This window comes from Trichechus manatus, unplaced genomic scaffold (genome assembly GCF_000243295.1).
Source record: "Trichechus manatus latirostris isolate Lorelei unplaced genomic scaffold, TriManLat1.0 scaffold00061, whole genome shotgun sequence".
Taxonomy (NCBI): Eukaryota; Metazoa; Chordata; class Mammalia; order Sirenia; family Trichechidae; genus Trichechus; species Trichechus manatus.
The window spans coordinates 11660812-11675091 of record NW_004443997.1 but is presented as its reverse complement, the minus strand read 5'-3'; the positions used below and the strand labels follow the sequence as shown (position 1 = coordinate 11675091).

At 51.2% G+C, this 14280-nt stretch overlaps 1 protein-coding gene across 1 annotated transcript in view; it reads right to left on the bottom strand.

Moving 5' to 3' along the window:
* The window catches only part of RBM19 (RNA binding motif protein 19), a 149188-nt gene that overhangs the window by 111149 nt on the left and 23759 nt on the right, over positions 1 to 14280 (bottom strand). Inside the window, 3 exon segments of the mRNA XM_012556310.2 lie at positions 317 to 396; positions 4318 to 4378; positions 7493 to 7662. Of these exon segments, the coding sequence (XP_012411764.2) occupies positions 317 to 396; positions 4318 to 4378; positions 7493 to 7662 (311 nt within the window).

Genomic DNA, 14280 nt, shown 5'->3' with positions numbered 1-14280 from the left:
TTCTTAATTTTCATCCAAGCCCTTATCATGGCCTGATGGTGTATATTTAGTCAGCGGTGCCCCTCCATATAAGCAGTGACCTTGTCGGTGGCTCACCTGTCCCCCCAGGCCTGGCACAGGGCCTGGCACAAAGCAGGCACCCGATGTGTATTTTTGGATTGAATGAATGACCTATAGTGTCTGTGGGGTGGGCAAGGAGGGTCTTCATTTGTGTTGGGTCACAGGCCTACACACATTTTCATTTTGGAGGGTGGTCGAAACCCCCCACCGCCTGCCAAGAGCCTCCACTCCACTAGGAACGAGAAGCTTGCTTTACCTGGAGCTGCCTGAGAGCTTTCTGGGTGTGCTCCGGCTTCCTGTACTCCACAAATCCGAACCCCATGGAAAGCAGCGCTCCTGGAAGAGAGATGGAAATCAGCCGGTGAGCGGGAGGGAGGTGCAGAATGAGCACACGGTCAAGAGCAAGGGCTCCGAGGGACTCTGGACCTTGGCGTCATTCCTCTCTTCTTTTCACATTCCTCTTCATCCCCCAAAGATGGAAGCTCCTGGCTTGCCTTTCATTACTAGTCATCCTGAAGAATCAGCCACCGAGGTTACACAGCCGCCACCTGAGGCCTAGCTGACTGTTAATTAATAGATGATTGACATGATAATTAACTTTATAATAGAAATCTGCCTTTGGGAGGGAGCGGGAACTAACAGGGATGACCATTGCTATGACAAGCATCCAAACCTCTACGTAGGTAGTCCCTGCTTCCACATATAATGCGTAACATGAATATATGCATAGAAGTCAAACACCCAAAGACCAACTCTTCATGAGTATCGCTGGCCATCCAATTACGGTCGGTTCCTGAGTTTCAGACAGAAAGTTCGAGAGGGAGGGCTACTGCATTATTCGAACCTACCTGGTTTCCTGCTTCTAGGTAGTGAATAGCGAGAGTTCAGGTAGCAAGGAACATTTCCAAATTTTATTGTAAACGTTTGGTTCCTAACTTCCGATATGTCTGTGTGCGTGCGTGCGTGCGTGCGTGCGTGCGTGTAAACAAAAATAATTGGTGGGGGAGGGGGAGAGGAGTCCTTTCACAGGAACTAAAACCTGTAAGATCTCTGATTACACCTCACGAGGCAGCGGTGGTTCACTGGAAGAACTCCCGCCCTCGTGTGCAAGATTCCCAGCCAGTGCACTTCACGTGCAGCCGCCCTCCCATCTGTCGGTGGGAGGTTTGCGTGTTGCTATAATGCTGAACAGGTTTCAGCAGAGCTTCCAGACCAGAACAGACTAGGAAGAAAGGCCTGGTGATCTACTCCCAAAACTCAGCCAGCGAAAACCCTATGTTTGATCTTCAGCTGATTATGGTGACGGCACAGGAACTCGTTCCATTGTGCCCGGGATTGCAATGAGTCGGGGCCAACTCGACGGCAGCTAACAACGACAATTACATTTTGCCTTTTTTGACACAGAATTTGCTGCATCTCCCCCTTCTGCCCTGCATTTCATACAAATTTGTTATTTTTATTCTGTATTTTTTTCACAGTTGAACTTGCAGAGGACTGGCTTAAGTCTAACGGGTTCAAAAGACTCTCCACCTCTGACGCTCTTAGTGGTTCCCCCTTTGCCCCCTATGTACTAACTGTGAGACCTGGGGCTCTTACCACTACCTGCTTGCTTGCATTCCCATTCACAACCCAGTGCTATAAAACAATGAGGGCCAAATGCGGAAGAAATTCCATTAACTGCTCAAACGTGGTTCTGTTGGCCAAGGGAGGCAGGTTCAAACAGAACTGTTGGTTGACGGGCAGCGCCACCCTGTGGTGACTTTAAGTGTTTGTTGTTCAGCTGCTAATTAGAAAGCTTGTATTGGGCTCAAGGTTGTGAGCTGGTGGGGGTGGTGTCTGTGTATGATATTGAAACATGCATGCAGACTGCATAAGAGGCCACTGTAAGAGAGTTAAGTTCACCTCCCCAGTCAGTGGCACTCTCTGCCCTTCTATGTCCTGGAGGCGGCCCCCCGCAGAGCACTGCCCTCTGGTTTCCTGCTGGGTTTAGCCAATGGGAAGCTCAGATCTGAGACTGGCGGGTGCAGGAGAGAGAGGCTGGGGTCCTGATTCCTTCCATTCCCCCCCACTCCCTTTGGCATGGTTCTAGCAGTGAATGTGTGAGAACTGTACCTTCTGTTCTGGCTGGCAGCCCTCCTCCCGCAGCTCCAGTCCTCAGCCCGCTCCACTCGCACGTTCCCTCCCAGGCGCCTCTGGGCTCAGCAGGGCGACTGGGGTTCCACCTGCAGGCCCTGCTGCACGGCATTCCCCACAGGTGCCCTGAGCTCAGCCCACATCTTCATTACACACACCTCTTCAAAGCCCCGAGCGGAGTGCTCGCTCTGCTCTGCTGCCACCTGACACAGGTGCCGTCTAGATTCCCCCCGCCGGGGGTGGATAAGCTCAGGGAGCAGGGCTCGCCAAGGGAGGCCCCGGAACACCAGGGTGTGTGCTTTAAGAGTTGCTCACTACACTAAGACATCAGATCACTCTTTTTAAAGCAGTTGTCAGAGTGCCCCCTGGCTCCACAGGGTGTCTGATTGCAGAGTGACCCTACTCCCACAGGGCCAGGCCCGGCTGGCGCTGGTGACACCTCAGCCCACTGGCCTGGGCGCCAACTCTGCCCAGCCTTACTCACCCCTAGACTTCAAGGATTACTTCCCTCCTGAGCCTCCTGCAGCTCATCCTTCCTATCAGGGACTCGGTACTTAGCTGCCTTTTCTCGTGTCCCACACGCAATTCAAAGCTCCTGGCAAACAAGAGCAACAACAAAAACCTAATCCATTGCCATCGAGTCAGTTCCAACTCATGGCAACCCCTTGTGTGCAGAGCAGAACTGCTCCATAGGGTTTTCAAGGCTGTGACCTTTCAGTAGCAGATCGCCAGGCCTTTCTTCTAAGGCACCTCCGGGTGAGTTTGAACCGCCACTGTTTGGTTCGTAGTTGAGCGCAAACCATTTGCACCACCCAGGGAGAACAAGCACTCCATCACTCCTATGTCACACACCTGCTTAAAACCCTCCATGGCTCCCTGCCACCTCTTGGAAAAAAGCCCTAACTCTTCAGCCTGACATACATACCACTTTGATTTGGAACCTGCCTACTTTCCCAGGTGCTTCTCCTGCCTCCACATACTCGTCGCTCAGCCAGGCTGGTCTCTGCAGCCCGCTCCTGCCTCCTTCCCGTGCACAGTCCCTGCTGTCCTTCAAGCCCCAGTCTGGCCTGGAGACTCCTGTGCTGTGCTCCTGAACCACCAGGACACCGCTCAGCACTGTCCCATAACCACCATCTTATTTGTCTCTCCAACTAGACTGAGCATTTTGTGAGCGCGGACTGTGTCTTCTTCAGTCCTGGGTAACCAATACAGTGTTCTCCACCTGGCGGCCCCCAGAACTGTCTGAGGAGTAACTGAGCAGTAGAACTCTCGGCAAGGAGCCCTAGTGGTGTAGTGGTTAAACATTTGGCTGCCAACTGAAAGGTCAGTGGTTCTAACACACCAGCGGCTCCGTGGGAGAAAGACGCGGCAATCTGCTTCCGTAAAGATCACAGCCTTGGAAACCCTATGGGGCAGTTCTACTCTGTCCTATAGGGTGGCTATGAGTTGGAATCAACTCAATGGCAATGGGTTAAACCTCTGGGCCACACAGCACTGTGTACCTAGGAGGAGCTCAGGATACAGCGAAGGGCTGACCCATGGAGCATCCCTACAAAGGGCTCGGGACAGGGGCTGCATGGCTGTGAAAACACACAGACTTATCCCCTTTCCACTGTCTTCAGGAAGCCAGGGCAGAGAAGCGCCCAACAGTGTCAAGCCTGCCTACCCACTAAATCGCCCTGCTCTGAAGCCACCTCTGATGGGCTAAGGTGGCAAAGACATGCAGAGACTCAGAAGAACCTGACATGCATGGCTGCTTCTCCTGACAGTCAAGGGTCTCCAGGGACGCAGAAGGGCCCTTTCAGACAAGCCACACGGGAGTTTCGGGGTGCTGCTGCTTCAACAACAAAAGATGACCTTCGAACAACTCGGAAAAAAAGGAGGGTGAGAATGGCCGCACAGCCTGAAGAATGTAATCAATGTCACTGACTGGTATCTGTAGAAATTGTTGAACTAGTGTACGTTCTGCTGTGTGTATTCTCAATCACAAAAATAAATTATTTTTTTAAAAAAAGAGAACCTTTGAAATAAACAAGCGAGAGTCACCGCTCCCCACAGTGATCCAAAGCTATATGGTTTCTCTCGGAATCTGTGCTTTCTGGCTTAGGTTTCAGAGACAATTACCTGCTTTGTTCTTCTTTTTGGAAATCGAGCAGCTCTTCACCATTCCCACTTTGGAAAACACCTGGAAAAGAAGGTCAACACGTGTCAGCAGCATTTCCAGGCTAATCCTGCCACCTGTGTGGCCACATCTTGAAAGACAGAGGCCGTGCATCTGACCACAGGCACACAGAGGCAGGAATAGAAGCACATCTACCACAGGGGCTGTGCTCGCTGAGGACCGGGCCTGCCCTAAGCCCCTTCCCTGCATTACCTCATTCAGTCCTCACAGCCACCCTCTGAGGTTGCATTCAGGCTCCAGAGCCCAGGCTCTTAACCACCACGCAGGTAAGGGCCCTGGTCAGACCCTGTGGCCCCCAGATTTGCTATACCACCTCGGGGTCCCCAAACAATTTCAAAGCACTGGATGATGGCCTACTTTAAGAAACTTGGTCGGTCCTTTAGAGTTCCCTGTAGCAACAAGTGGGCTGGCTTCTTGCTCCAGTTATAGAGGAAGAAATGAGGGCACAGAAGAGTCGAGAGATTTACTAAGGATCACGCGACAGGGAAAAAAAAAAAAACCAAACTTGCTGCCATCGAGTTGATTCCGACCCATAGAGACCCTATAGGGCAGAGAAGAACTGTCCCATATGGTTTCCAAGGAGCAGCTGGTGGATTCAAACTGCTTACCTTTTGGTTAACAGCGGAGCTCTTAACCGCTATGCCACCAGGGTTTCCAATAGTGAAGCCAGGTGTAAATTTGAAAATACAGAATTTTCTGACCCCCTATCCTGACCCTTCTCACTGCCCCCTGCACCTAATGCAAAAATAATTTAAATAAAAAATTCCAAAGTCACTCCTTGACTTCAGGGATTACTTCCTTTCCTGAACCCCCCTGCAACTCAACCTTCACACCATTGACTTGGTACTCAGCTTTCTTTCCTGGTGTCCCAAACTCAATTCCAACTTCCTGGTGAACAAGAGTAACAAAAGCACCCATACTCGTTGCCATCCAGTCAATTCTGACTCAAGGTGACCTCTGCGTGCAGAGTAGAACTGCTCTATAAGGTTTTCAAGGCTGTGACCTTTCAGTAGCAGATTGCCAGGCCTTTCTTCCAAACACCTACTCCATGTTCCCAGTTCTTTCTCCCTCTGCCCAGGGCAGAACCTGTGTCTGTCTTGTTCGCTGCTGTTTTCAGAACCACAGACAAGGCCTGGAGGAGGGCAGGAAGAGGAACCAGGGGGGCAGGAGACTCCTGAGGAAGACGCTGATACACAAACACTGGCGAATACTAAATCAACACTAGAAGCAGCAGCGTTTACAGGGCTCTTATACGCCAGTGTTGTTGGAAGATGCTACCGAGCTCATTCCAACTCATGGCGACCCCGTGCGTGCAGAGTAGAACCGTGCTCCACAGGGTTTTCAAGGCTATGACCTTTCAGAAGCAGATCATCAGGTCTGTCTCCTGAGGTGCCTCTGGGTGAGTCTGAACTGCCAACAGTTCGGCTAGTAGTCGAGCATTTAACCATCTGTGCCACCAAGGGCCTCCTCTTATATGCCAGGCACTGTGTCAGATGCTTCACTGGGATTATTATCTCATTCCTCCTAATTGAATCTTCAAGAGTCTAAGAGTAGGTGCTATTAACACCCCCATTTACAAAGGGAGAAAATGAGGCACAGAATGGATAAAGGTCTGGCCCAACGTCATGACGTTAGCAAGGAGTGAAGCCAGGAACCGAGCCCAGCACTCTGATCCCTCACCAATGCTCTACTCTCTAGAGCTTCTAGAGAGTGCCTGTAGCAGCTGTGTGGCCTCAGGAAAGTGAACTGGCCTCTCTGAAGCTCGGTCCCCACTCCTGCAGTATGAAGAAACTGGCGTAGATAATTTTGGCTGTACCTTCCAGCTCCAGAATTGTTTAATTTGGAGGATGCTCTTAGGCTGACGGTTGGGCTCCCGGGAAACAATGACTCCTGATCATGATGTGCCCATTTCAGACCCAGAGAGCCAGCACACCAGGGTGTGTTGGGGGAAAACCTGCTGGCTGGTTTGACATATTCAAAGCTATACACCCTTTGGACACTACTAGCGTGTGCCTCTGTTTAAAAACACAACACAAACTGATTCAGGAAGGAGCCAAAGGAAAGGCGAAGGCTGGACTTCCAGTTGCTCAATGAAGAGAATCTTCCCTCGTGACAATGCTGCTGTGTCTGGCCAGGTTACGTCTGCTGCCGTGCTGGCTGGCAAAGAGGCAGTCACGCCACAGGGCCTTAGCCAGGGTGGTCTCAGAGTGGCAGCTCTGACCTCGTGCCTCACCCCCACCCCAATCTTTTCCTCCAGATACACGCTGGGCGCCTTCCCATCACACCGCGTTCTTGACTCCACGGTTCAGAGGACACTGTCTTCCCTCCTGAACCCATCTACAGAATCTTAGAGCTCAATCCTTATGTCCACTTTTCTTCCCAGAGGCAGCTCATGGCTGTCAACCTGCTACCATCCATTTGCTCACTACTCACTCACTCATTCATTCACTCATTCAAAGAAGTCGGTGCAGTGTTTTATTCTTTGCAAATCCCCGCTTACAGAAATGAAGAGTCTCCCCCATAGGGAAGTCCCACAGTGTGGGAGCTTGCAGACCCCAATCCTCTATGCCCATGGACCCCTGCAGCACACGGTGGGAGCAGAAGTGGAGGCCCAATTCTCTCTAGAAGCCTCAGCCCCTACTCCTTTGGCTCTTACCAAACACCTACTCCCCGTGCCCTCTTCCCATAAATGGAGAAATCTCACCCACCTAGGGCTCCTGGAGACACACGCACCAACGTGTCTCCTACATGTCCCCTCTAGCCGGGAGGACTTGATGACATTCGCTTTTGGGGCGTTTCCATCACGGATACAATTTGGGGGATGTGTTCTGTAAATATAGAATCCTAACACTGCCTATAGCTTTTTCCAGTTCCCATGCTTCGCCAGACATGCTGATGCGCCCCCTTCCTGCCCCCCAGGCTGGTCTTGCTGCTGCTCAGGTCTCTGGTTGAGGGGTCAACTGTACAGACGTGAAGGAGGTGTCTGCTGGTCATTGTTAAACTACGTGTGATATTGAGTCACCTTCTAGGTCATGTTTAAAGGCAGAATAAAGGCAGTGAATACGAGGTGTCCCATCCCACACCCCAGCCCTTCCTCCCAGCTGACACATCACTCACGTCCTTCAGTGTTGCCTCTGTTGTGTCGAAGTTGAGATTTTTAATAAAAAGAGTGCACCCTGGAAGGCTCTCTTCTTCCTCCTCCTCCTCCTCTTCTTCCATCTTTGCCGAAGAGTCATCTTCTCCCCCGGCTGCTGGCTTTTCAACTTCCGGGGTCTCACTGTCTGGTACTAGAGCGCCCCCCCAACAAAAAAACAAATCCATTAGATGATGTCTGATCCCCGAAAACGGACTCCAACATACCAACGATCGTGAAGATGGCGCAGGACCCAGGAACCTTGCGTTCTGCTGTGCAGCATGTTGCCGTGAGTTGGAGCCAACTCAGCAGCTAACAACAACCATCCGCCTAAGTCCCAGGGCCTAAAGCACAGAACCTGCTAGACCAAGGGGGTCCCACCTCTGTCAGCAGCATCGGAAAAGGATACTGCAGTTCTCAACTTGTGCTGGGTTTCAGGAATTCTGGAGAGACAGACAGAGAGAGAGAGAGACAGAGACACACACACAGAGAGAGAGAGAGAGAGAGAGAGAAGCTGTCCTGTGCCACCTCTGTTTTAAAGGGGAAGGGATATGAAACAGCCTTAAATTGGACGAAACCACAATAACTGGAACTCCAAAATAAGTACTACGTGAACTGTTTCATCAAACCATGACTCTAAGCAAAATATGTTATTTTTCCTGGAAAAAAACAAAAAACAAATAAAAAAGCCCCCTAGCACTTAGTGAACTTTCAAGCTAAAAGAAGAAATAACTTAAAACTTTTCAAAGGCTACAAATCGAGAGCAAAACTTAGATCGTTCCCAATACCCCTTGAATCTAAGAGCTATTACATCCATTAAAATCCCCAGTATACCATGGAGCAGTTCATGGCGTATATACATAAGACAGTGTGGTTTTATCTATACACAAAGTATTAAATTCAAGTTACGTATAACAGTGAAAAATACAACAACAACAGTGCTAGATACTCAGAGCAGAAGGTTAGGAAAGTGACAAAGGCGGAATAATGTAGCCATTAAAAATGATGTTCCCAAACAATGTTTAATGATGATGCTTACGAGATACAAAATTAAGATACAGTACTTAATGTACGCTATAATTCTAATTGCATTCTGTACACATAATTTATAAGAAACACATGTGCACTCAGACACACGTGAGAAGAGATAATCAGGACCACGTTATACATTTCCTTCCGGCTATTTCTGGAGAATAGGATTATAGGTGGTTGGAGCTTTCTCCTGTCAGATCTACCCCTTTGTACCATTACTACCTGAAGGAACAGCATTTTAGGGAGAGGGAAGAGCAAATGTGAAGCTGTGAGTTATGCAGGGCAGCGGGGGCTGGAGTGCAGGGAGCCAGGGCGGAGGGGGCAGAGCTGAGATGGGCGGGTTCTCAGGGGCTGAACAGGCCAACCCTGCTAAGAGTTTGGACCTCATCCCAGGATGCCGGAAGCCTTGCAGGTTGTGGGCAGGCGATGCCATGACCTGAGAAGCCCTGCTGTGAGGAAATATATTCAATCTGGTTCCTCCCACAACTTCCCCAAGTCACATGACCAGAGTCTGGGCACAAACCCCCCTCCGGAGAGAAAGCCTCTGAAGTTATGTCTGTCTCCCACAGGAAATAAAAACCTGTCTCAGCAATTCTTCAGAGCAGTCTTCAGACTCCTCACGTCTGAGCAGTTGGCCACCTCCATCCTTGAGGAGTTAAACCCTGCGCACCCCAGCCAGCAGAGGCCCCAGGAAGCAGCTTTTAGAGGTCCCAGGGGCGGTCCTGACCACAGGGTGGATGGAGACAATCACTTCTCCCACACACCAGTAACCAGTTGTCTTTGACTCAACTACTGACTCTTGGAGACCCCATGTGTACCAGAGTAGAACTGTGCTCCTTAGGGCTTTCAAGGGCTGATTTTTCGGAAGTAAATTGCCAGGCCCTTCTTCCGAGGCAACTCTGGGTAGACTCAAACCTCCAAGTGCATTAACCGTTGGCATCACACACCTTCACTCAAACAGTTCAAATGTACGTATGACCCAAAGGGGCTTCTTAAGGTTGCAGTCCAACCCAGTGACTCTCAACGCCAGGCAACAAAGTCGTTCCCCTGCCCTTTCTGATACAGGCCTGATGCTTTCAAGTCCTAGTTAAGCTTCAACTGCTTTGTCATAAAACAACCCTTTGAAGCCCTTTTGAGCTACAGTGATAATGCTGTCTCTTGAACATCAGTTGAACATGCGGCCTTGCACCCCTGGCTCTCCCTTGGGGGTGACCACAGACTCCCACAGGACAAAAAGGAAAAATCGACATAAAGGCCCCTCCCCCACTAAGACAGGAACACAATTTCCCCAACAAGGGACTCCATGGTGTGGCCATTTGTACTCAAAACCCAACTTTCAAAGCAAAGGGGGGTGGACAAAGTATTACTAATGACTGGGAAGAAAAGCTATGCAAAGCAGTTAAGATCAGGTCCTGAATGAGAACTTCAATGGAAAGCATAAATATGACCTTCAGGGGGAACGGTATTTCCATCCACTGGCTCTCTCTGGCATTCAGCATTCTGGAGATGAAAAAAGAAAGGAGGCGACCCCACTGGACCACCCCTACGATGTGCCAGGCACTTTGGTGGACGCCTTAACTATACCAGTAAAAACCAGCTGCAGTCCAGTTGACTCTGACTCCTGGAGACCCTACGTGAGTCAGAGTAGAACTGTGCTCCATACAGTTTTCAATGGCTGAGTTTTCAAAACTAGATCACCAGGCCTTTCTGTCAGCCTTTCAGACAGCAGCCTTGTAACTGTCCACACCACCCAGGGACTTGGCCTTAACTATACTATCTGCTTAATGACCACAGAACCACATGACACAAAATGGGCACCCAGGGAAGTCTCGGTGGGCAGCTGCACTGGAACCCTAAGTCTCAACCATCTTCAGTTGGTGAGAGGTTCACCAGAGACTAAACCAAACCAAACCAACACGTTGCTGTTGATTCCAACTCATAGCGACCCTATAGGACAGAGCAGAACTGCCCCATAGGCTTTCCAAGGAGCAGCTGGTGGATTTGAACTGCTGACCTTTTAGTTAGCAGCCGAGCTCTTAACCACCACCAGGGCTCCATCCTCTGGCCAGGGGCCTGCAATCCAGATGGTTCCAAGAAGCCTCACAAAGACACAGCTGCGGGGAGACCAGACTCAACCCCACCATGACGTTTGGGTTTAGTGTTGGAGCTGAGGTACTGTTGGCCAGCACCCCAGGAACAGATGAACCCCTGCTCTGGTGAGTCAGTCACCTGAACCCCAGCCCAGGAAGAATGAGTGAGGGGACTGAGGGGCCTTGTGCCAGACTTGGGGGCCCAAGACTATTAGCTGGGAGTTCTGGCTGGCCTGGCTCCTCCCACTTCTAATAAACCAACCAACACTCCAAGCGGGGCAGCACAGCCAGGTGGGAGGAACATCTTGCTTCCTCCAGGAGCACAGGCCCTGGCTGCCTCCAGAGACATCTGTTCTTTCCCTCACCTCCCTGTACCTGTGAGCCCCCCTGGGAAGCTGAAAGAACTCGCAGGGCGAGGGCGCCACAGTACTGAGAGAGACCTGCTGACAAACGGGGCTCGATGGACAAGTCACCCTCTCTCTGCTTCCTTCTTTCCATCTAAAAAGGGGACGATAATAATAGTGCCGAGGTGCAAGGCTGAGTCTGAGAATAACTTCACAGATATCTGCTAGCACCGCGCCTGGGCCAGGGGTGTTGTTGTTAGCTGCCTTGGAGTTGGCTTTGACTCATGGCGACCTTAAGTATAACAGAATGAAATGCTGCCATGTCCCATGCCATCTTCACAACCACTGGTACGAGCCTCTGGTAAGTAACAGTGTTATTATTCCTAACATCACCCCTCCTGCCCACACGGCCCAGCCAGGCTGGATGAGAAACCCAGGGCAAACGGTCACAAATCCCTAATCCTGCGGCAAGGAGAGATAAGACAAGCCAGAGCAGGGAGCCCACAGCTCTGTTCTAGCTTCTCCCTACAGAGGGCTGCCTTGTGCAGGCTCCTGAGAATAGCCGGCCCCGCACCTCTGAGTCTGAGCACCCCGGCAACCATGTTCCTGCTACACCCAGACAAGGACGTGGCTCCTTGGAAAGAGCTGCCGCTCCCCGTGGGGCCAGGCCAGGCCCTGCTGTGCCCACACCTGCGTTCAGGGAGGGGCGGAACCCAGGTGCGTCAAGGTGATGGGACCGAGGGCACTGGATAAAGCACCTCTGCTCCCAGCCCCACAAGGGGAGACCAAAGAAAATCTAGAGAGAAAAACAAGGTGTTGTGAAACTCACACAGATGTTCGCCAACAGAACCATCAGGAAGCAGAAAAAGAAGGAAGTAAGAAAGGAAGCTGGGCTGCGCCGGGGGCGGGTGGGGGCGTTTAAAGCAAGGTGCAATGGAAGGAGGTGGGGGAGCAGGGGAGAAGGCGCTTCCATCTGTGGTTCGCATAATCAAATCCAGTCACGCAGAGCCGCATGGCAGAGCCCGCACGGGGCTTTATTATAATCAGGCCACAGAATTTCCCGCGGCACCCTCCTCTCCACCAGCTCACGGTGCGGAGGCTGACAGCAAAGACTGTTATCAGTTGCAAGCAGCTTTCCAGGACCTCCCCCTATTTGGAGCCCTTTATCTGGAGGTGAGGGTCTTGGTTGTGGGGAGATAAAACACGCTGTCCCCTTCCCTTGAGACGGTGCAGAGAACAGGAGAGCTTTCCAGAAAGGAAGGGGGTGGGGTGACAAAAAGCTAAGTCCACTCTCCCTTCATTCTCTCCTTCGCTTCCTCCCTCCTCCCCCCCTCCCTCCCTCGCAGGAGACCCGGAGCCTGCTCATCCCAGTGATGGGGAGTCAGATCCAGGGAAGCAGGAACAATGCGAAGAGGACAGGGTGGGAAGCAGGTGAAATGGAGCCACATGGGGCACCAAGGTGTGGAAGAGAAGGACCAGTAAGGGCACCAAGGGGACCTTGAGGTGGGCTCTGAGGGAATTCACCCAGCGTGGGGCTCAGCAGGGCCTGAAAGGAGCACAGACAGCTTCCAGATCCCAACCTGGGCTGGCCACTGGGCCACTCCTTCTGGCCCTGAGGCCGCCTTTGTGTTGAGTCACAAGCTGGCCCCTCTGAGATGTAGGGGCTTTCGAGAAACACGTGGGGCTGAGAAGGTGAGAAGGGAACCTGGGGCCTAGGGAACCAAGGGTATTGGGGGTGGAGTGGGAACATGCTTTAACCCCAAGAAGCCCCTCTCTCTGTGCTCCACAACATTCTACACCCTGGGGCCACTTTTATTACTGCCTGTGACACCTCAGCTGTTTCCCCCACTAGTACGGAGCTCATGGGGAGGAGGGTCTGGGTGGAACTCGTCTTGGTCACCCCAGCTCAGTGTCTGGCATGAAGCTGGAGCTCAGTTAGAAACCACCCACTCTGGCTTATGGTGCTGAATTAACAAAAGCATTAGTGTCACAGTGATCCAGAGTCCCCGGGCAGTGCAAATGGTTAAACGCTTAACTAGCCCAAAAGCTGGCTGCTGAACACACCCAGAGATGCCTCAAAAGAAAGGGCTGACAATCGCTCTACTCTGCACAGGTGGAGTTGCCACCAGGTGGAATCGACTCAACAACAACTTTTTTTTTTTTGGTTGAATAGTGATTTACACACCCAACTCACTATATCCTCCTCAAAGCCTTAAGAGATAAGGAGGTAGCTTGCCCAGTCAGAGCTAGGCGAGTATAACAAGGGCCGCTTCCCAGGAGTCACTCGGCAATTTCCCCAGGAGCTCTAGACCTTATGTTACAAGAAATGCAAAGTGTGCAGCACAGGGCTGGGCACGGAAAATGACGCTCTGACCCTTGGATTCACTCAGAATGCACTCACTGGGCTCCTATGAGGCGCCAGGTGCTCCCTGGGTGCAGGGGATACAGCAGTGAGCAAGTGAGATAAGGTCTCTGCCACGCAATGGACATTCTAGTGAGGGGGACAGACAGACAGGAATTGCTCATAACGCAACACCAGCTGTAATAAGCGTTTGAAACGAGACAAACAGTAAGGGGAGGGGGTAGGTATAAATAAATGCCCATAAATGAGAGCTGCTACTATTACTGTGGTTGATACTGTTGTTATCACCACTGCTCGTGTTCTGAGGCTGGGCTAACAATGGAAAACTAACCTCCAAACATACTAAGCACCTATTATGTGCTGGGAGTTCCCTGGGTGGTACAGTTAACACACTCAGCTGCTAAATGAAAGGCTAGGGGTTTGAGTCCACTCAGAGACACCTCGGAAGAAAGGCCTGGCAATCTGCTTGTGAAAAACCAGTCATTGAAAACCCTATGGAGCGTAGCTCTACCCTGACACCCATGGGTTCACCATGACTCAGAGTTAACTCAACAGCAACTGGTTTACTGGTTACTATGTGCCAGAAGCTTGACAGTCAGACAAGTAAGGCCCAGCCCTGACCTCTCAAAGGTAGAGAGAGCGACACAGAATCCATTCTTCATTAATTCACTCCCTCCCTCCACACATATTCACGGAGCATCTACTCTTTGCCAGGTGTCTCCCGGGGTGCTAGGCACAAAGCGGTAAACAAGACAGCCCCATTCTTTGCCCTTGCGGTTCGCAGTCTACCAAAGGAGACAGATATTAAACACAAAAGACACAAATGAATAGACAGAATAAATATACAACGCAACCAATGTCACAGAAGAACAGAGTGAAAGGACGAGGTCACCAGGCACATGAGCACGGCCATCTCAAAGCAGTCACCTTGGGAAGGCCCACAG